We start from the raw sequence: 23,510 nt of genomic DNA, 5'->3' as shown, positions 1-23,510 counted from the left end.
CGTAGAGCTCCGAGACAGGAAGGTGTGTCGAGGCACCGATCTTGGGAAGGGTACCAAAAAATATCTGCAGTGACCATCATTCTTTTTTTTTACTCCTTTTTCGTGGTATCCAATTGATTTTTAGTAGCTACTATCTTGTCTCATCGCTACAACTCCCAGAGACGAAGGTTGAAAGTCATGCGTCCTCCGATACACAACCCAACCAAACTGCTTCTTAACACAGCGCACATCCAACCCGGAAGCCAGCCGCACCAATGTGTCGGAGGAAACACAGTGGTTAGCGCACACTGTGCTCGGCCCGCCACAGGAGTCACTGGTGCGCGATGAGACAAGGACATCCCTACCCGCCAAGCCCTCCCTAACCCGGACAACGTTAGGCCAATTGTGCGTCGCCCCACGGCCCTCCCGGTCACAGCCGGTTACGACAGAGCCTGGGCGCGAACCCAGAATCTCTGATGGCAAAGCTGGCACTGCAGTACAGCAACCTTAACCACTGCGCCACCCGGGAGACCACCTCCATCATTCTTAAATGGAATACTCTTCCTAGAGCTGGCCGCCCGGCCAAACTGAGCAATTGGGGGAGAAAGGCCTTGGTCAGGGAGGTGACCAAGAACCCGATGGTCACTCTGACAGAGCTCCAGAGTTCCTCTGTGGAGATGGGAGAAGGCCAAGGTTCACGTCTGGAGGAAACTAGGCACCGCTCATCACCTGGCCAAAACCATCCCTACGGTGAAGCATGCTGTGGGGATGTTTTTCAGAGGCAGGAACTAGGAGACTCGTCAGTGTCAAGGGAAAGATGAACGGAGCAAAGTACAGAGAGATCATTGATGAAAACCTGCCCCAGAGTGCTCAGGACCTCAGTCTGCGGCGAAGGTTCACCTTCCAATATGACAACAACCCTAAGCACACAGCCAAGACAACGCAGGAGTTGACAAGTCACAATGTCCTTGAGTGGACCAACCAGAGCCCGGACTTGAACCCGAGCGAGAGACCTGAAAATACCTGAGCAGCGACGCTCCCCATCCAACCTGACAGAGCTTGAGAGGATCTGCAGAAAATAATGGGAGAAACTCCCCAAATACAGGTGTGCCAAGCTTGTAGCGTCACACCCAAGGAGACTCAAGGCTGTAATCGCTTCCAAAGGTGCTTCAACAAAGTACTGAGTAAGGGTATGAATACTTATGTAAATGTGATATTTCAGGTTTGTATTTTTTTTACAAATTTGCATACATTTCAAAAAGCCTGTTTTTGCTTTGTCATTATGGATTATTGTGTGTAGATTGATGAGGACATTTTTTTTCTCCATTCATTTAAGAATAAGGCTGTAACGTAACAAAATGCACTGTAAGCCCATATATGGTCATAAACAAGTTCAACATTGCACCCAAAGATCAAACAGCAACACAACTGTCAATAAACACCAATCAGTGATCATATCAATATACCCCATCATCCTACCCTTGGAACACATCAGTAACATCACTATGTGTCCAAAGCAAAAAAACTAGCATCAGTGCCCTCTGGTTGACCTTCGCCGATGTCAGTTTCCTCCTTGGACTAGGGAGCATACCCAGGAACAGGGTGTTTTCACAGGCCATTCTGTGGTGGAAAATACAGATTTGAACTGTAATGAAAGCCATTTCACACAGTGCTGACTCGGTTCACATGTTTTCCTGTCTCTGAGTGGCCTGGGGCACTAGGAAGCCCTGTGCCCATGTCATGTGATAGGAGCCTGACCTGGGCAAGTGAGGGTGATTGAATCATACCGAGAAATGTCAAGGCCCGGAGCTGTCCTGATACACACTCACACCCAGAAGGACTAACACACACACACACACACACACACACACACACACACACACACACACACACACACACACACACACACACACACACACACACAAAGACATTTACCAAGGTAAGCACACAACACAAATGCTTACTAACAGAGGCCTCAAACGCCATTGAGATAAAATTTATGGACAGGGAGAATCGATTAGACCTGGGGGAACCATTCTAATGGCCACCACTTTCATGTTACAGCTATTACTAATAGTAACAGACATTTATCCTGCCCCCACCCCAATGGACATTTATCATTGTTAAAGTTGTAAATATGTATTTAAAAATACAATTTATTAATTTATATACATGTTTCTTTATTGTTTCATTCACATAGAGCTCTGAGCTTAAGAATTTCCCTGTACCCTGCAACTAAATCTGCGACCCTGTGCACGTGACTAATCAAATCTAATCTCATGAAATTACAGTTGATTTTCACATTCTGAGGCATTAAACTGCCCAGCTGTATGAATCTGGGTAGATAACATTTATGTATAGCAGTATTATTCACAAAACGTCTGTAGCTGTATATTTGAAACCATTCTCATCATTATTAGACAATCATTTGCAACAACATGTCTGTGATTACTGTAATTTGCTGTATATTATATTTGATTAGATTTATGAAAAGTTAGTTAATTTTGGTCAGTTTAATTTTGTTGTTATATAACATAATACCATTTTTGTCATATGAATTGGATTAGGGTCATATTTTCAGAATGAATAGGGTATCATCATAGTGTTATTATAGTGTGATTATAGTGCACATATTGTAGTATACATAGTGTCATACTATGATTCTGACAAAACACAATATTATCAAATACCTAAGTAAGTGAAATATATCTGCATCAGGGATAAGACTTCAGACAAGTGGAACACCCTTTAAAGTTTAAAACACTACAGCCAGCCAAACATACTTTTTCTGGACTCCCGTCACTGAAGTCCAACACAATAACAGAGACATCTTCCGTCTTCCTCCGAGAGGATTGGTCACATGGACTGGGGAAGTAAAATGTAGTCCTCATGGCCTAGTATTTATCTGTGACCTTTGGTACATGGGTGAGTTCATTAGGAGAGTGATATACAGCGGACCGGTAAGAGATCAATACCAACATTGTGTCCCAAATGGCACCCTTTTCACTAGTTTTGACCAGGGTTCATAGGTCTATGGTCAAAAATAGTGCACTATGCAGGGAACAGGGTGACATTTGGAATGCACACAGGTCTGCTGAAGTGATGAGGGCAACATGGAGTGCCACACTTTCCCTGCTGTTATATATTTTTTATTTTCAAGTAGCTCCCTATTGATCTTGCTTGGCTAATGACCTCAGAGCTGGCTGAGGCTCTGGTCTTAGCTCGTTAAGCAATACTGCAAAATTCTGCAGGGACCTGTGTAAAACTAAGACATGGTGTTAGGGTTCCAGGGACATGGTGTACAGCCTTCAAACCTTAGTCGTTAGTACAATTTTTTAAGCCCCTTTTCTCAGCCTACGAGCCTGGGGTGGTATGAAACAAGCGTCTCAGAGTAGGAGCTTTGATTTAGGATTAGTTTTGGATTTTAGATTATAAATAATAAGACTACATGGACAAGGGAGATCTGATCCAATATCAGCACAAGTTGCTGTTTGTGCTGAAGAGCCAACTCCTATGGCTCACTGTACATTGAATTGGGTAAAGTGTGGCTATGTGCTCTAGGAAGAGGGAACGCAACACCCTGTTACAACTCAACTCCCCGTGGAGTGAAAGAGGTATGGACTGTAGGTGCGAGTAAGGATGACAAGGCAGAGAATTGACCATTTACTGGGAATTTATTGCTTCCTTCACATGGTAAATTTGGGGAAAAGTGGCTGAACGGAACCAAAGAAAGTAAATGTCAAAGCCCCCTCTCCTACCTTACCTGCCTACCCACTACTTACCTAACTTAGCACCACCTGGTGCGCTAACCAAAATACAGAGGGGTCCGCCCAGGTCTTACCTAGTGTGTATAGACAGTAAATACTACGGGTTATGTACGCCCGTGGGCCTCTTGCCTAATCAAATCAAATCAAATCCAATTTTATTTGTCACATACACATGGTTAGCAGATGTTAATGCGAGTGTAGCGAAATGCTTGTGCTTCTAGTTCCGACAATGCAGTAATAACCAACAAGTAATCTAACTAACAATTCCAAAACTACTGTCTTATACACACAAGTGTAGGGGGATAAAGAATATGTACATAAAGATATATGAATGAGTGATGGTACAGAGCGGCATAGGCAAGATACAGTAGATGGTATCGAGTACAGTATATACATATGAGATGAGTATGTAAACAAAGTGGCATAGTTAAAGTGGCTAGTGAAACATGTATTACATAAAGATTTTTTATTTTATTTTTATTTTTATTTCACCTTTATTTAACCAGGTAGGCTAGTTGAGAACAAGTTCTCATTTGCAACTGCGACCTGGCCAAGATAAAGCATAGCAGTGTGAACAGACAACACAGAGTTACACATGGAGTAAACAATTAACAAGTCAATAACACAGTAGAAAAAAAATGGGCAGTCTATATACAATGTGTGCAAAAGGCATGAGGAGGTAGGCGAATAATACAAATTTTGCAGATTAACACTGGAGTGATAAATGATCAGATGGTCATGTACAGGTAGAGATATTGGTGTGCAAAAGAGCAGAAAAGTAAATAAAAATAAAAAAATAAAAAAAACAGTATAAAAACAGTATGGGAATGAGGTAGGTGAAAATGGGTGGGCTATTTACCAATAGACTATGTACAGCTGCAGCGATCGGTTAGCTGCTCGGATAGCTGATGTTTGAAGTTGGTGAGGGAGATAAAAGTCTCCAACTTCAGCGATTTTTGCAGTTCGTTCCAGTCACAGGCAGCAGAGTACTGGAACGAAAGGCGGCCAAATGAGGTGTTGGCTTTAGGGATGATCAGTGAGATACACCTGCTGGAGCGCGTGCTACGGATGGGTGTTGCCATCGTGACCAGTGAACTGAGATAAGGCGGAGCTTTACCTAGCATGGACTTGTAGATGACCTGGAGCCAGTGGGTCTGGCGACGAATATGTAGCGAGGGATGCAGTAGATTATATAGAGTACAGTATATACGTATACATATGAGATGAATAATGTAGGGTATGTAAACATTATATTAGGTAGCATTGTTTAAAGTGGCTAGTGATATATTTTACATCATTTCCCATCAATTCCCATTATTAAAGTGGCTGGAGTTGAGTCAGTGTGTTGGCAGCAGCCACTCAATGTTAGTGGTGGCTGTTTAACAGTCTGATGGCCTTGAGATAGAAGCTGTTTTTCAGTCTCTCGGTCCCAGCTTTGATGCACCTGTACTGACCTCGCCTTCTGGATGATAGCGGGGTGAACAGGCAGTGGCTCGGGTGGTTGTTGTCCTTGATGATCTTTATGGCCTTCCTGTAACATCGGGTGGTGTAGGTGATGCGTTGTGCAGACCTCACTACCCTCTGGAGAGCCTTACGGTTGTGGGCGGAGCAGTTGCCGTACCAGGCGGTGATACAGCCCGCCAGGATGCTCTCGATTGTGCATCTGTAGAAGTTAGTGAGTGATTTTGGTGACAAGCCAAATTTCTACAGCCTCCTGAGGTTGAAGAGGCGCTGCTGCGCCTTCTTCACGATGCTGCCTGTGTAGGTGGACCAATTCAGTTGGTCTGTGATGTGTATGCCGAGGAACTTAAAACTTACTACCCTCTCCACTACTGTTCCATCGGTGTGGATAGGGGGGTGTTCCCTCTGCTGTTTCCTGAAGTCCACAATCATCTCCTTAGTTTTGTTGACGTTGAGTGTGAGGTTATTTTCCTGACACCACACTCAGAGGGCCCTCACCTCCTCCCTGTAGGCCGTCTCGTCGTTGTTGGTAATCAAGCCTACCACTGTTGTGTCGTCCGCAAACTTGATGATTGAGTTGGAGGCGTGCGTAGCCACGCAGTCGTGGGTGAACAGGGAGTACAGGAGAGGGCTCAGAACGCACCCTTGTGGGGCCCCAGTGTTGAGGATCAGCGGGGTGGAGATGTTGTTGCCTACCCTCACCACCTGGGGGCAGCCAGGAACAACTATATATATTAGCAACTATATATATTATAAATTAACTTCTTCTGTGTTATTTTTAAATAATTGGTTCAAGGACATACATCTGGTGTATCAGAAGCACATATTGGTAAATATTGTACCATGACTGTCTTAAAAAAATATATTATTTACACGAATATTGCAATTTTTCCATTCTGCTAGCTTGCCTGCCCGGACTGCTAACTGCTAGCCCTTGCTAACTGCTTGCTTGCTAACCAGGTCTGCTAACTGCTAGCTTGCCTGCCCGGTCTGCTAACTGCTAGGCCTTGCTAACTGCTTGCTTGCTAACCCGGTCTACTAACTGCTAGCTTGCCCTGGTCTACTGACTGCTAGCCCATGCTAACTGCTTGCTTGCTAACCCGGCCTGCTAACTGCTAGCCTGCCCTGGTCTACTAGCTGCTAGCTTGTTTAGCTCCGGCCTACTAACTGTTAGCTTGTTAGCCTGCTAACGGTCTGAATCGCCGTGTCCCTGCCAGCCCAACCACTCACTGGACCCATATGTTCACTTGGCTACGCATGCCTCTCTCTAATATCAATATGCCTTGTCCTTTACTGTCCTGGTTAGTGATTACTGTCTTCACTGTAGAGCCTCTAGCCCTGCTCAATATGCCTTAAACCTACCATGTTGTTCCACCTCCTACATATGCGATGACATCACCTGGTTTAAACATCTCTAGATACTATATCTCTCTCTTCATTACTCAATGCCTAGGTTTACCCCCAATGTACTCACATCCTACCTTACCTTTGTCTGTACACTATGCCTTGAATCTATGCTATCGTGCCCAGAAACCTGCTCCTTTTACTCTCTGTTCTGAACGTGCTAGACGGCCAGTTCGTATAGTCTTTAGCCGTACCCTTATCCTACTTCTCCTCTGTTCCTCTGGTGATGTGGAGGTTAATCCAGGTCCTGCAGTGCCTAGCTCCACTCCCACCCCCCAGGTGCTCTCATTTGTTGACTTCTGTAAACGTAAAAGCCTTGGTTTCATGCATGTTAACATTAGAAGCCTACTCCCTAAGTTTGTTTTACTCACTGCTTTAGCACACTCTGCCAAACCAGATGTCTTAAAAACCCTGAAATCTCCATTGCTAACTATAACGTTTTCCGCCAAGATAGAACTGCCAAAGGGGGCGGTGTTGCAATCTACTGCAAAGATAGCCTGCAGAGTTCTGTATTACTTTCTAAGTCTGTACCCAAACAATTTTAGCTTCTACTTCTAAAAATGCACCTTTCCAGTAACACGTCTCTCACTGTTGCCGCTTGCTATAGACCTCCCTCTGCCCCCAGCTGTGCCCTCGATACTATATGTGAACCATCTATCTTCTGAGCTCGTGCTACTAGGTGACCTAAACTGGGACATGCTTAACACCCCGGCCATCCTACAAACTAAGCTTGATGCCCTCAATCTCACACAAATTATCAATGAACCTACCAGGTACAACCCCAAATCAGTAAACACGGGCACCCTCATAGATGTCGTCCTAACTAATTCGCCCTCCAAATACACCTCTGCTGTTTTCAATCAAGATCTCAGCGATCACTGCCTCATTGCCTGCATCCGTAATGGGTCTGCGACCAAACGACCACCCCTCATCACTGTCAAACGCGCCCTGAAACACTTCTGCGAGCAGGCCTTTCTAATCGACCTGGCCGGGGTATCCTGGAATGACATTGACCTCATCTCGTCAGTAGATGATGCCTGGCTATTCTTTAAAAGTGCCTTCCTCACCATCTTAAATAAGCATGTCCCTCTCAAAAAATGTAGAACTAGGAATAGATATAGTCCTTGGTTCACGCCAGACCTGTCTGCCCTTGACCCTCACAAAACCATCCTGTGGCGCTCTGCATTAAGCATCGAATAGCCCCCGTGATATGTAAATTTTCAGGGAAGTTAGGAACAAATATACACAGGCAGTTAGAAAAGCTAAGGCAAGATTTTTCAAACAGAAATTTGTATCCTGTAGTACTAACTCAAAAAATTTCTGGGACACTGTAAAGTCCCCAGAACCCCTACAAATCAGCCGGGCTAGACAATCTGGACCCTCTCTTTTTAAAATTATCTGCCAAAATTGTTGCAACCCCTATTACTAGCCTGTTCAACCTCTCTTTCGTATCGTCTGAGATTCCCAAAGATTGGAAAGCTGCCGCGGTCATCCCCCTGACACTCTAGACCCAAACTGCTACAGACCTATATCTATCCTACCCTGTCTTTCTAAGGTCTTCAAAAGCCAAGTTAACAAACAGATTACTGACCATTTTGAATCCCACCATACCTTCTCCGCTATGCAATCTGGTTTCAGAGCTGGTCATGGGTGCACCTCAGCCACGCTCAAGGTTCTAAACGACATAACCGCCATCGATAAGAGACATTACTGTGCAGCCGTATTCATCGACCTGGCCAAGGCTTTTGACTCTGTCAATCACAACATTCTTATTGGCAGACTCGACAGCCTTATTGGCAGACTCGACATCATTTCTCAAATGATTGCCTCGCCTGGTTTACCAACTACTTCTCTGATAGAGTTCAGTGTGTCAAATCGGAGGGCCTGTTGTCTGGACCTCTGACAGTCTATGGGTGTGCCACAGGGTTCAATTCTCGGGCCGACTCTCTTTTCTGTATACATCAATGATGTTGCTCTTGCTGCTGGTGATTCTGTAATCCACTTCTACACAGACGACACCATTCTGTATACTTCTGGCCCCTCCTTGGACACTGTTGTTAACTAACCAGCAGACTAGCTTCAATGCCATTACAACTCTCTTTCCGTGGCCTCCAACTGCTCTTAAACGCAAGTAAAACTAAATGCATGCTTTTCAATCGATCGCTGCCCGCACCTGCTCGCCCGTCCAGCATCACTACTCTGGATGGCTCTGACTTAGAATACGTGGACAACTACAAATACCTGGGTGTCTGGTTAGACTGTAAACTCTCCTTCCAGACTCACATTATTAAGCATCTCCAATCCAAAATTAGATCTAGAATCGGCTTCCTATATCGCAACAAAGACTCCTTCGTCATGCTGCCAAACATACCCTCGTAAAACTGACCATCCTACCGATCCTCGACTTTGGTGATGTCATTTACAAAATAGCCTCCAACACTCTACTCAACAAACTGGATGCAGTCTATCACAGTGCCATCCGTTTTGTCACCAAAGCCCCATACACTACCCACCATTGCGACCTGTACGCTCTCGTTGGCTGGCCCTCGCTTCATACTCGTCGCCAAACCCACTGGCTACAGGTTATCTACAAGTCTCTGCTAGGAAAAGCCCCGCCTTATCTCAGCTCACTGGTCACCATAGCAGCACCCACTCGTAGCACGCGCTCCAGCAGGTATATATCACTGGTCACCCCCAAAGACAATTCCTCCTTTGGTCGTCTTTCCTTCCAGTTCTCTGCTGCCCATGACTGGAACGAATTGCAAAAATCTCTGAAGCTGGAGACTCACATCTCTGTCAGAGCAGTTTACAGATCATTGCATCTGTACTTAGCCTATCTGTAAACAGCCCATCTATCTACCTACCTCATCCCCATACTGGTATTTATTTATTTATTTTGCTCCTTTGCACCCCAGGATCTCTACCTGCACATTCATCTTCTGCCAATCTACCACTCCAGTGTTTAATTGCTATACTGTAATTACTTCGCCCCCATGGCCTATTTATTTCCTTAACTTACCTCATTTGCACTCACTGTATATAGACTTTTTGTTTTCTTTTGTTCTACTGTATTATTGACTGTATGTTTTGTTTATTCCATGTGTAACTCTGTGTTGTTGTATGTGTCGAATTGCTACGCTTTATCTTGGCCAGGTCACAGTTGCAAATGAGAACTTGTTCTCAACTAGCCTACCTGTTTAAATAAAGGTGAAATAAAAAAATAAAAAAATAAAAATCCAAGTTTATAATTTTAAAAGGCCAATTGATCATTAGAAAACCCTTTTGTAATTATGTTAGCACAGCTGAAAACTGTTGTTCTGATTAAAGAAGCAATAAAACGGGCTTTCTTTAGACTAGTTGAGTATCTGGAGCATCAGCATTTGTGGGTTGGATTCCAGGCTCAAAATGGCCAGAAGAAAATACCTTTCTTCTGAATCTCGTTAGTCTATTTTTGGTCTGAGAAATGAAGGCTATTCCATGCGAGAAATTGCCAAGATACTGAAGATCTTGTACAACGCTGTGTACTACTCCCTTCACAGAACAGCGCAAACTGTCTCTAACAAGAATAGAAAGAGGAGTGGGAGGCCCTGGTGCACAACTCAGCAACATGACAAGTACATTAGAGTGTCTAGTTTGAGAAACAGACACATCACAAGTCCTCAACAGGCAACTTTATTAAATTGTACCCGCAAAACACCAGTCTCAACGTCAACAGTGAAGAGGCGACTCCAGGAGGCTGGCCTTCATCACTTCATCACTTAGGTTAGGGTTCATGCAGATACCCAACAATTATGCGAAGTTCAGAATGAAACAGATGAGGTAATAATTAATAATGGACTGTCATTGATGTAAGAGATATTTAGATCATCTTTAGAGTTTAAGTCAGGAGATAGTAACTCTGTAAACAACTCTTCCAGTGGTGCCCCAAATTCCAAATGAGTTAATTGTTACATGGTTAATTTAATCGATTAATAATTAAATGTTGTAGGTCATTATTTGATAAATAGAAGTCATCACATTAAAGATAGTCACGTCACAACACAGGTGCGTTTTTGCCTCCGGCCAGTGAAGTTTAAGCTGACTGTTCAAAGGGCTGACAAAAACTAGCAGAAGCCAATAGGGTGTAAAATAAGAAGAATCCATGTTTAAGGTAAGGTTGAGAATGTCTTTTTATATTCTAGATATCGTAGCGATCCTTGCTATATGATCCACGTTACAATCCCCACCAAGTGGGTTAACCCTGTCGGCGCAAAACATAGGGTGTTTACCTTTTACGCCAGCGACCTGAGTTTCCCTGCAGAGAGGCATGTACACATGAGGAACTTGTTATAGAGGAGCGTATGAACACGCGCTCCCGAAATAATGGTGGTAATGTAACGACCTTAACCCAAAACCTTGCAACCTCTTTCAGGTTTGGACCTCTTGGTGTAAGGTGTTGGCTTGGCTGTCGTATAATCTCATGACGTGGACAAAATATTTTTTATTTCTGTGTCCAAAATATCGGGGGAAGTGAATTTATTGGGGGATCAGGATTTAGACAACACACAATTATTTTGGTATGGATTAAATGTTTTAAAAAACTGGGTCCAGTAGGATGAAAGTCATATCTTAAAAACTTGAACGATGACATGTTGGACTGTATCAAAAGTGTACTAATGAAAAATATACAGTACCAGTCAAAAGTTTGGACACACCTACTCATTCGAGGGGTTTTCTTTATTTTTTAAAACTATTTCCTACATTGCAGAATAATAGTGAAGACATCCAAACTAATAACACATGATGTGATAACCAAAAAAGTGTTTCTATTTAAATTTGAGATTCTTCGAAGTATCCACCCTTTGCCTTGATGACAGCTTTGCACACTCTTGGCATTTTCTCAACCAGCTTCATGAGGTAGTCAATTAACAGGTGTGCCTTGATAAAAGTTAATTTGTGGAATTTCTTTCCTTGTTAATACGTTTGACCCAATCAGTTGTGTTCTGACAAAGTATGGGTGGTATTCAGAAGATAGCCCTATATGGTAAAAGACCAAGTTAAAGAACAGCTCAAATAAGCAAAGAGAAACAACAGTCCATCATTTCTTTAAGACATGGTCAGTCAATCCAGGAAAATTTCAAGAACTTTGAAAGTTTCTTCAAGTGCAGTCGCAAAAACCATCAAGCGCTATGATGAAACTAGCTCTCCTGAGAACCTCCACAGGAAAGGAAGACCCAGATTTACCTCTGCTGCAGAGGATAAATTCATTAGAGTTAACTTCATCTCAGATTGCAGCTCAAATAAATGCTTCACAGAGTTCAAGTAACAGACACATCTCAACATTAACTGTTCAGAGGAGACTACGTGAATCAGGCCTTCACGGTCGAATTGCTGCAAAGAAACCACTACTAAAGGACAGCAATAATAAGAAGAGACTTGCTTGGGCCAAGTAACACGACTAATGGACATTAGACCGGTGGAAATCTGTCCTTTGCTCTGGTGAGCCCAAGTTGGAGATTTTTGGTACCAACCGCCTTATCTTTGTGAGATGCAGAGTAGGTGAACGGATGATCTCCACACATCAAATCAAACCAAATCACATTTTATTGGTCATATACATGTGTTTAGCAGATGTTATTGCAGGTGTAGCGAAATACTTGTCTTTCTAGCTCCGAAAGTGCAGTAATATCTAACAAGTAACACAAATCTAACAAAAGGAATTGATTTAAGAATACATAAATATATGGATGAGTAATGTCAGAGCAGCATAGACTAAGATACAGTAGAATAGAATACAGTATATACATATGAGATGAGTAATGCAAAATATATAAACATTATTGAAGTGACTAGTGTTCCATTTATTAAAGTGGCCAGTGATTTTAAGTCTATGTATATAGGCAGCAGCCTCTAATGTGCAAGTTTAACAGTCTGATGGTCTTGAGATAGAAGCTGTGTTTCAGTCTCTCGGTCCCAGCTTTGATGCACCTATACTGGATGATAGCGGGGTGAACAGGCAGTGGCTTGGGTGGTTGTTGTCCTTGATAATCCTTTTGGCCTTCCTGTGACATTGGGTGATGTAGGTGTCCTGGAGGGCAGGTAGTTTGTCCCCAGTGATGCGTTGTGCAGACCGCACCACCCTCTGGAGAGCCCTGCTGTTGCGGGAGGTTGCGGGAGGTGCAGTTTCCGTACCAACAAGATGCACTCAATTGTGGACATTTTGTGAGGGTTTTAGGTGCCAAGACAAATTTCTTCAGCCTCCTGAAGCTTGCGCCTTCCTCACCACACTATCTGTGTGGGTGGACCATGTTGTTGTTGTTGGTTCCAACTGTGAAGCATGGAGGAGGAGGTGTGATGGTGTGGGGGTGCTTTGCTGGTGACACTATCTGTGATTTATTTTGAATTCAAGGCACACTTTATCAGCATGACTACCACAGCATTCTGCAGCAATACGCCATCCCATCTGGTTTGCGTTTAGTGGGACTATAATTTGTTTTTCAACAGGACAATGACCCAAAACACACTTCCAGGCTGTGTAAGGGCTATTTGCCAATGAGGGGGATGGAGTGCTGCATCAGATGACCTGGCCTCCAAAATCATCTGACCTCAACCCAATTGAGATGGTTTGGGATAAGTTAGACCGCAGAGTGAAGGAAAAGCTGACAACAAATGCTCAGCGTGGGAACTCCTTCAGGACTGTTGGAAAAGCATTCCTCATGAAGCTGGTTGAGAGAATGCCAAGAGTGTGCAAAGCTGTCATCAAGGCAAATGGCTACTTTGAAGAATCTCAAATATAAAATATATTTTGAATTATTTAACACTTTTTTTTGATTCCATGTGTTATTTCATAGTTTTGATATCTTCACTAATATTCTACAATGTAGAAAATAGTGAAAATAAAGAAAAACCTTGGAATGAGTAGGTGTGTCCAAACTTTTGACTGGTACTGTATATATATTTTTATTTTGAGTAAAATGCCCCTTTAAGGGTTACACACACACCATCAACAATTAATATTCACAAAAAGTTTTCTGAAGTAATAACCTGATGGTTTCAGGAACTCATTGTGATTGTATATTAGGAGTAAGGTGCCACAGGTAAACAGAGGGAAAGAGAGTTGATGGTTTTCTTCATCTGCTTGTGTGTAGTGAGCTTTTGATACTCCAGTGAGGTCCTGAGGGAGAAAATCAACTCTGAAAAAAGTAAGCCACAGAGTTCTACAGAGGAGAGTTTCTATGATACGGGTGACTGAAAGCCACAATAAACTTATCAGATAGAGGTCAGTGTATCAAATCGGAGGGCCTGTTGTCCGGACCTCTGGCAGTCTCAGGGTGCCACAGGGTTCAATTCTCGGGCTGACTCTTTTCTCTGTATATATCAATGATGTCGCTCTTGCTGAGGGTGATTCTTTGATCCACCTCTACGCAGACAACACCACACTGTATACATCTGGCCCTTCTTTTGGACACTGTGTTAACAAACCTCCAAACGAGCTTCGATGTCATACAACACTCCTTCCGTGGCCTCCAACTGCTCTTAAATGCTGGTAAAACTAAATGCATGCTCTTCAACCTATCACTGCCCACACCCGCCCACCCGCCTATTTTTTTGCCTTACCTCCTTACTTAATTTGCACACACTGTATACAGATTTTCTATTGTGTTATTGACTGCACTTTATCCCATCCCAACTCTGTGTTGTTGTTTTTGTCTCACTGCTTTGCTTTATCTTGGCCAGGGGCCTGTTGCACAAAAGTAGAATTAAGACATCCGGGATAAATGACTCAGCTGAGCTCAATGAAGCCAAAACATGTGCGTCCAGGCTTAATTGGTTGCACAAAGACCAAGCCAGGATGAGCAGACACGGATTCATTAAGCCAGGTGAAACCAATCCTGGATAGGTGCGCGCTCACGGCTCACTCAAATAGACCCCGCCACAGATCACAGATTAACTGATTTACCATGGCAACTAGAGCCGCGTACTTTTCCCCGTCGGAAGCACAAATCCTCATGGAGGCATACGAGGAGGTAAAAGATATAATTAAGAAGAAAGGCAACACCGCCACAGTGATAAAGCAAAGAGAAAAAGCGTGGCAAAGTATTGCAGACCGCCTGAATGCGTAAGTAGTGCACAATTACACACTCACCGCTCCGCTGAAACATCACAATTACAATTCAAATATTTAATTCACATCTCCAAAAATGCAGTTGTACTGTAATTATGAAACGGTTAAATTTTTAATTGAAATGCACTGCAGATATGAGTGAAATTGTGTAAAGTAACTCCATCACACTGTATAAAGCTATGATAAATTTTTTGATATTTTTACTGAAAACAAGACAAAAATACCAAGTAATTTTTTGCAGTGTGACTCCATTAAATGTGTGTGTGTGTGTGTGTGTGTGTGTGTGTGTGTGTGTGTAGATTAAACATGAACGGGCCAAAACGGACATGGCAGCAGGTCAAAATCAAATACAAGAACATTCTGCAGAATGGTATGGTCCCTGACTAATATTTAACAAAGCACAAGCATATATTGTACCCAGAAGGTGCCTGCTCACACATTGTCTGTACTGTTTTAGCAGTGAAAAAGAATACCCACAGACAAGGCACGGGTGGTGGGTCACCAAAGGCTGACCTTACCCCAGCAGAGGACATGGCCTTGGAGCTAAATAAAGGCAGGCCCGTCTTAGAGGGGATCCCTGGGGGAAAGAGACGAGCATAGGTTCCTCCCAAGATGCCACCCGCTTCATTCAAGGTATGTCCTTCCATCTCTACATGGGATACAACCACATTCATATTGAATCAATTTGGACTGTCTGACTTTGGTTTACCTATTGCCTTGCAGTGCCTGGCAGCACTGTGTTCCTGTTAGAGCCACCAGCACAAGCACCAGACGATGCTGATCCAGTGAGTACTCCATCAAAGGCATACTGTAGGCCTGGCATGTCTTGTCTACTAGCTTCAATATGAATCCGATTAAATGTGATAGGGTGAAGGCCCCAGTGCAGCAGCAACAGCACATGATGGAGACGATGATGAGGAGGAGACCATCTCTCTGGATTCCAGAAGGCATGAGGTATCATGTTAAGACTGTGAAAGTACTATTTACTCTACAATGGTGAGGAGTCCTCATCAAAATCAAAAATCTAATTTCTTTTACAGGACCCAGATGCTATACAGTGGGAAAACCAGCCTGGCAACATAGTGCGTATTAATAAAAGGACACCACATCCTGCCAAATTCCAGCTGCGCTAATTGTATTGTGTTCACAGAGCTCACAAGCTATCAGAAAGTTGTATGGCAACCACCTCCGGCGCCAAATAGAACTGGCAGACATAGACATTCAGTACAAGAAGAAAAAGATGGAAAATCTTGCACTGGAGTCCGAAATAAAAAAGAGGACAATTAGGAAACTGGACCTTGAAATAAAAAAACTTGAGAGGGAGGTGAGATATGCCTTCAATGTACACTGTATGCTAACTGTAACACAAATGTATTAATCATTATTTTTCTTTCCTCCCCCAGCTCCAAGAAGATGACACAGCTCAAAATAAAAATTAGGTATATTCTCGTAAAGTCAAGTGAGCCATGACATATGAGCTCTTATTGTGAGCACACAGGACGGTGGCATCTTTCTAAGTTTTTTTTTATTTTCCCAGCAATCAGTACAACCAAGTCATCGTTATAAGGCATCGCCCTCTTTTGCCCACCCCCCCAGCACCAGGTGTGGCCACTAGCCTATATGAAGGCCCAAAATTGTGTGTTCCTTTCTGCTCTGACAATGGCATGCCCATTCGTGCGAGATGTGGTGGATGAAGAAGCACTTGTGCTGAGGAGAGCCTTCAGGCGAGAAAGGGTCTTCAGGGACCGGTTGGACCCACTGGCCTTCCCTGATGACCATCTATATGAAAGATACAGGTTTTCTGCAGATGGCATCAGGTATCTATGCAGACTACTGGGTCCCAGGATTAAGCACCGCACTGCACGGAGCCATGCACTGAGTGTGGAGCAAATGGTTTGTGTGGCCTTGCGCTTTTTGCTAGTGGAGCCTTCCTGTACTCAGTGGGGGATGCAGAACAGCTGAACAAGGCCACAATTTGCCGCACAATAAGGAGTGTGTGTCTGGCTATCAAAGCATTAGCAGATGTCTTCATCTCCTTCCCTGGCCACAGAAGACTCTGTGACATCAAAGAGGAGTTCTATAGGATTGCAGGTAAGAGGATCTACAAATTACAGGACAACTGTTAACACATAGTAGGATACTCATTACTTTGTGTGACAGGTTTCCCCAATGTCATTGGTGCAGTGGACTGCACACACATAAGGATAAAAGCCCCCTCAGGTGCCCATGAGGCCGATTTTGTGAATAGGAAATCCTTTCACAGCATTAATGTTCAGGTGAACATAACTTTTTGATATTGTCCATTGACGAACACTCTGCATTGCCAGTGATGTGCATTGATTGGTGTAATATTCCTCATCTTATGATTTCAGATGGTCTGCAATGCTGACTGTGTGATCAGCAATGTTGTGGCAAAATGGCCTGGCTCAGTCCATGACTCCAGAATCTTTCGGGCCTCTGAAATCTATCAGTGCCTATCACAAGGTAAGCCACACAACCCCTTTTATAACCATCATGGCTGTGTCAAGAATATCACTGTGTTTATGAGGTAGTAATGATGAGATTTTGTGTTGACAGGTGAATTCTCTGGTGTGTTGCTGGGAGACAGGGGGTATGGCTGCCAGCCTTTTCTCCTGACACCTTTCACAGACCCCCAGGAAGCACAGCAGGCCTACAACCATGCCCATGCCAGGACCAGGGCCAGAGTTGAAATGACCTTTGGCCTCCTGAAGGCACGCTTTCACTGCCTTCACAAATTAAGGGTCAGCCCTGTTAGGGCATGTGATATTACTGTGGCTTGTGCTGTCCTCCACAATGTGGCCTGCCTGAGGAAGAGAGGGCCCCCAGAGTGCCACCAGCCATGGACTGGGACAATCCGGCAATCTTCCCTGATGACGACAGTGGTCGGCTGCTGAGGGACCAATATGTGTTGAATTATTTTAGTTAGTATGTGTGCTTTCAATTTTGGTTAAATATGTCCTGCGGTGGCAGAGGAATTTGGGTTTTTTTGGGTTCGTTTTTTGACAAATTTGGCCTCTTATGATGTTTGTGCGGTATACTGTGTGTAATACAAGGCTGCAGGGAGGCTACTGCATCCATTCATTTGTCTGTTCAGTTGATGTGTATGGATTTGTCCTGCATTTATTTTAGTGTGCAGACATGCAGGGTGTGTTATATACAGACCTTTGAATGTGTATGTATCATTTTGTATAATATGCTTGGATTCTGTGCTTTCCATCTTGTAGAGTCACTGTGACTTCAGTTTCGAGGAGCTGATGGTTTACCTGCTTTGTTTTGTCCTTATTCAATAAAGGAACATAATGTTACACATTGTGTTTTTATATTCATATGGAATGTGTATTTGTTTATATGACAGAGTACTAGGGCCACACTGAAGAAAAAGGATAAAGTCATACATTTATGAGGCTGGTTCTTTCTGCAGAAAAGCTACATATTGTTTTTACAGTTTTGATACTTATGACAATGTGATACTTAATATTCTGGCACATCAGCATGTCTTTGTTTATGAAACCATACTGAAGTACAATTTCACGAAATGCCCCACATCTGTCATTTTAACAACTGTCCTCCTTTAAAACAACTGGTTACAATATTATGACTTGTGTTTTTTTTCCCTCTGTGGCCCTAATATTCTATCATTTTATATATAGCCTTATAGTCTATGGGAAACTGTAAATTATCTAATGATAGCAACATCATCTAAAAATCATTTTTTATCCAAAATCATTGAAATTAATGATCACAAACGTTTAAATAATAACAGTGGGTCTAGTTATATGTGATAACAATGTATAGTGAGCAGTGAAATAACTATTGGTTTCCATTTGTGGTGACTGCTGACTGACATTAGGGATGAGATTAAATAGATCCTGGAATTTAGCCTGGTCTGGAGCAGGCTAGCTCCACAGAATAAATCTCCATGGTAATTTATACCATAACATATCCTCCTGCCCCCTATCCATCTTTAGTGCAACCGGATTACGGATCAATTGAGCCAGGATCACCAAGATATCCTGGCTTAATCCCTTATCCTAGTTTTGTGCAACAGGCCCCAGGGGCCTGTTGCACAAAAGTAGAATTAAGACATCCGGGATAAATGACTCAGCTGAGCTCAATGAAGCCAAAACATGTGCGTCCAGGCTTAATTGGTTGCACAAAGACCAAGCCAGGATGAGCAGACACGGATTCATTAAGCCAGGTGAAACCAATCCTGGATAGGTGCGCGCTCACGGCTCACTCAAATAGACCCTGCCACAGATCACAGATTAACTGATTTACCATGGCAACTAGAGCCGCGTACTTTTCCCCGTCGGAAGCACAAATCCTCATGGAGGCATACGAGGAGGTAAAAGATATAATTAAGAAGAAAGGCAACACCGCCACAGTGATAAAGCAAAGAGAAAAAGCGTGGCAAAGTATTGCAGACCGCCTGAATGCGTAAGTAGTGCACAATTACACACTCACCGCTCCGCTGAAACATCACAATTACAATTCAAATATTTAATTCACATCTCCAAAAATGCAGTTGTACTGTAATTATGAAACGGTTAAATTTTTAATTGAAATGCACTGCAGATATGAGTGAAATTGTGTAAAGTAACTCCATCACACTGTATAAAGCTATGATACATTTTTGATATTTTTACTGAAAACAAGACAAAAATACCAAGTAATTTTTGCAGTATGACTCCATTAAATGTGTGTGTAGATTAAACATGAACGGGCCAAAACGGACATGGCAGCAGGTCAAAATCAAATACAAGAACATTCTGCAGAATGGTATGGTCCCTGACTAATATTTAACAAAGCACAAGCATATATTGTACCCAGAAGGTGCCTGCTCACACATTGTCTGTACTGTTTTAGCAGTGAAAAGAATACCCACAGACAAGGCACGGGTGGTGGGTCACCAAAGGCTGACCTTACCCCAGCAGAGGACATGGCCTTGGAGCTAAATAAAGGCAGGCCCGTCTTAGAGGGGATCCCTGGGGGAAAAGAGACGAGCATAGGTTCCTCCCAAGATGCCACCCGCTTCATTCAAGGTATGTCCTTCCATCTCTACATGGGATACAACCACATTCATATTGAATCAATTTGGACTGTCTGACTTTGGTTTACCTATTGCCTTGCAGTGCCTGGCAGCACTGTGTTCCTGTTAGAGCCACCAGCACAAGCACCAGACGATGCTGATCCAGTGAGTACTCCATCAAAGGCATACTGTAGGCCTGGCATGTCTTGTCTACTAGCTTCAATATGAATCCGATTAAATGTGATAGGGTGAAGGCCCCAGTGCAGCAGCAACAGCACATGATGGAGACGATGATGAGGAGGAGACCATCTCTCTGGATTCCAGAAGGCATGAGGTATCATGTTAAGACTGTGAAAGTACTATTTACTCTACAATGGTGAGGAGTCCTCATCAAAATCAAAAAATCTAATTTCTTTTACAGGACCCAGATGCTATACAGTGGGAAAACCAGCCTGGCAACATAGTGCGTATTAATAAAAGGACACCACATCCTGCCAAATTCCAGCTGCGCTAATTGTATTGTGTTCACAGAGCTCACAAGCTATCAGAAAGTTGTATGGCAACCACCTCCGGCGCCAAATAGAACTGGCAGACATAGACATTCAGTACAAGAAGAAAAAGATGGAAAATCTTGCACTGGAGTCCGAAATAAAAAAGAGGACAATTAGGAAACTGGACCTTGAAATAAAAAAACTTGAGAGGGAGGTGAGATATGCCTTCAATGTACACTGTATGCTAACTGTAACACAAATGTATTAATCATTATTTTTCTTTCCTCCCCAGCTCCAAGAAGATGACACAGCTCAAAATAAAAATTAGGTATATTCTCGTAAAGTCAAGTGAGCCATGACATATGAGCTCTTATTGTGAGCACACAGGACGGTGGCATCTTTCTAAGGTTTTTTTATTTTCCCAGCAATCAGTACAACCAAGTCATCGTTATAAGGCATCGCCCTCTTTTTGCCCACCCCCCAGCACCAGGTGTGGCCACTAGCCTATATGAAGGCCCAAAATTGTGTGTTCCTTTCTGCTCTGACAATGGCATGCCCATTCGTGCGAGATGTGGTGGATGAAGAAGCACTTGTGCTGAGGAGAGCCTTCAGGCGAGAAAGGGTCTTCAGGGACCGGTTGGACCCACTGGCCTTCCCTGATGACCATCTATATGAAAGATACAGGTTTTCTGCAGATGGCATCAGGTATCTATGCAGACTACTGGGTCCCAGGATTAAGCACCGCACTGCACGGAGCCATGCACTGAGTGTGGAGCAAATGGTTTGTGTGGCCTTGCGCTTTTTTTGCTAGTGGAGCCTTCCTGTACTCAGTGGGGGATGCAGAACAGCTGAACAAGGCCACAATTTGCCGCACAATAAGGAGTGTGTGTCTGGCTATCAAAGCATTAGCAGATGTCTTCATCTCCTTCCCTGGCCACAGAAGACTCTGTGACATCAAAGAGGAGTTCTATAGGATTGCAGGTAAGAGGATCTACAAATTACAGGACAACTGTTAACACATAGTAGGATACTCATTACTTTGTGTGACAGGTTTCCCCAATGTCATTGGTGCAGTGGACTGCACACACATAAGGATAAAAGCCCCCTCAGGTGCCCATGAGGCCGATTTTGTGAATAGGAAATCCTTTCACAGCATTAATGTTCAGGTGAACATAACTTTTTGATATTGTCCATTGACGAACACTCTGCATTGCCAGTGATGTGCATTGATTGGTGTAATATTCCTCATCTTATGATTTCAGATGGTCTGCAATGCTGACTGTGTGATCAGCAATGTTGTGGCAAAATGGCCTGGCTCAGTCCATGACTCCAGAATCTTTCGGGCCTCTGAAATCTATCAGTGCCTATCACAAGGTAAGCCACACAACCCCTATTTATAACCATCATGGCTGTGTCAAGAATATCACTGTGTTTATGAGGTAGTAATGATGAGATTTTGTGTTGACAGGTGAATTCTCTGGTGTGTTGCTGGGAGACAGGGGGTATGGCTGCCAGCCTTTTCTCCTGACACCTTTCACAGACCCCCAGGAAGCACAGCAGGCCTACAACCATGCCCATGCCAGGACCAGGGCCAGAGTTGAAATGACCTTTGGCCTCCTGAAGGCACGCTTTCACTGCCTTCACAAATTAAGGGTCAGCCCTGTTAGGGCATGTGATATTACTGTGGCTTGTGCTGTCCTCCACAATGTGGCCTGCCTGAGGAAGGAGAGGGCCCCCAGAGTGCCACCAGCCATGGACTGGGACAATCCGGCAATCTTCCCTGATGACGACAGTGGTCGGCTGCTGAGGGACCAATATGTGTTGAATTATTTTAGTTAGTATGTGTGCTTTCAATTTTGGTTAAATATGTCCTGCGGTGGCAGAGGAATTTGGGTTTTTTTGGGTTCGTTTTTTGACTATTTGGCCTCTTATGATGTTTGTGCGGTATACTGTGTGTAATACAAGGCTGCAGGGAGGCTACTGCATCCATTCATTTGTCTGTTCAGTTGATGTGTATGGATTTGTCCTGCATTTATTTTAGTGTGCAGACATGCAGGGTGTGTTATATACAGACCTTTGAATGTGTATGTATCATTTTGTATAATATGCTTGGATTCTGTGCTTTCCATCTTGTAGAGTCACTGTGACTTCAGTTTCGAAAGGAGCTGATGGTTTACCTGCTTTGTTTTGTCCTTATTCAATAAAGGAACATAATGTTACACATTGTGTTTTTATATTCATATGGAATGTGTATTTGTTTATATGACAGAGTACTAGGGCCACACTGAAGAAAAAGGATAAAGTCATAAATTTATGAGGCTGGTTCTTTCTGCAGAAAAGCTACATATTGTTTTGATACTTATGACAATGTGATACTTAATATTCTGGCACATCAGCATGTCTTTGTTTATGAAACCATACTGAAGTACAATTTCACGAAATGCCCCACATCTGTCATTTTAACAACTGTCCTCCTTTAAAACAACTGGTTACAATATTATGACTTGTGTTTTTTTCCCCTCTCTGGCCCTAATATTCTATCATTTTATATATAGCCTTATAGTCTATGGGAAACTGTAAATTATCTAATGATAGCAACATCATCTAAACATCATTTTTTTATCCAAAATCATTGAAATTAATGATCACAAACGTTTAAATAATAACAGTGGGTCTAGTTATATGTGATAACAATGTATAGTGAGCAGTGAAATAACTATTGGTTTCCATTTGTGGTGACTGCTGACTGACATTAGGGATGAGATTAAATAGATCCTGGAATTTAGCCTGGTCTGGAGCAGGCTAGCTCCACAGAATAAATCTCCATGGTAATTTATACCATAACATATCCTCCTGCCCCCTATCCATCTTTAGTGCAACCGGATTACGGATCAATTGAGCCAGGATCACCAAGATATCCTCGCTTAATCCCTTATCCTAGTTTTGTGCAACAGGCCCCAGGTCTAGTATTTTGTGTTTTCTTCATGTATTGGGTCAGGCCAGGGTGTGGCATAGAGTTTTTGTATTGTGGTGTGTTTTGTCTTGGGATTTTGGAATGTGTGTATAGTGGGATTGTAGCTTAGTGGGGTGTTCTAGGAGAGTCTATGGCTGTCTGAAGTGGTTCTCAATCAGAGGCAGGTGTTTACCGTTGTCTCTGATTGGGAACCATATTTAGGCAGCCATATTCTTTGGTTGTATTGTGGGTGATTGTCCTGTGTGTCTTGATGTCCTGGTTAGAGGTTAGTAGACACTTG

The 23,510-nt window shown here is 43.2% G+C and overlaps 2 protein-coding genes across 2 annotated transcripts; both read left to right on the top strand.

Moving 5' to 3' along the window:
* Window positions 1-16,565: 16,565 nt before the first annotated feature.
* On the top strand, window positions 16,566-18,062 carry LOC135563577 (putative nuclease HARBI1). The gene is made up of 4 exons (XM_065006386.1): window positions 16,566-16,806; window positions 16,876-16,991; window positions 17,088-17,199; window positions 17,293-18,062. Exons 3-4 carry the CDS (start codon window positions 17,088-17,090, stop codon window positions 17,628-17,630), a joined length of 450 nt encoding a protein of 149 aa, XP_064862458.1. The 5' UTR covers window positions 16,566-16,806; window positions 16,876-16,991; the 3' UTR covers window positions 17,631-18,062.
* A 1,518-nt stretch (window positions 18,063-19,580) lies between these two features.
* Window positions 19,581-22,496, top strand: LOC135563576 (putative nuclease HARBI1). Its single transcript, XM_065006385.1, is given in 10 exon segments — window positions 19,581-19,778; window positions 19,869-19,930; window positions 20,013-20,099; window positions 20,187-20,228; window positions 20,297-20,470; window positions 20,549-21,055; window positions 21,057-21,237; window positions 21,307-21,422; window positions 21,519-21,630; window positions 21,725-22,496. Coding segments are annotated over 5 exon segments (1,071 nt in total). The 5' UTR covers window positions 19,581-19,778; window positions 19,869-19,930; window positions 20,013-20,099; window positions 20,187-20,228; window positions 20,297-20,470; window positions 20,549-20,764; the 3' UTR covers window positions 22,096-22,496.
* Window positions 22,497-23,510: the final 1,014 nt, after the last annotated feature.

Source organism: Oncorhynchus nerka, linkage group LG21 (assembly GCF_034236695.1).
Source record: "Oncorhynchus nerka isolate Pitt River linkage group LG21, Oner_Uvic_2.0, whole genome shotgun sequence".
In the NCBI taxonomy this organism is placed as follows: Eukaryota; Metazoa; Chordata; class Actinopteri; order Salmoniformes; family Salmonidae; genus Oncorhynchus; species Oncorhynchus nerka.
Note: the sequence above shows the minus strand (reverse complement) of the source record. Positions and strands in the feature narration are given on the sequence as shown.

Coding starts and splice junctions, on each gene's coding strand:
- LOC135563577 (XM_065006386.1), top strand. CDS start 17,088: ATGGTCTGCAATGCTGACTGTGTGATCAGCAATGTTGTGGCAAAATGG. Junction 17,200..17,292: donor CTATCAGTGCCTATCACAAG/GTAAGCCACACA, acceptor TTGTGTTGACAG/GTGAATTCTCTGGTGTGTTG.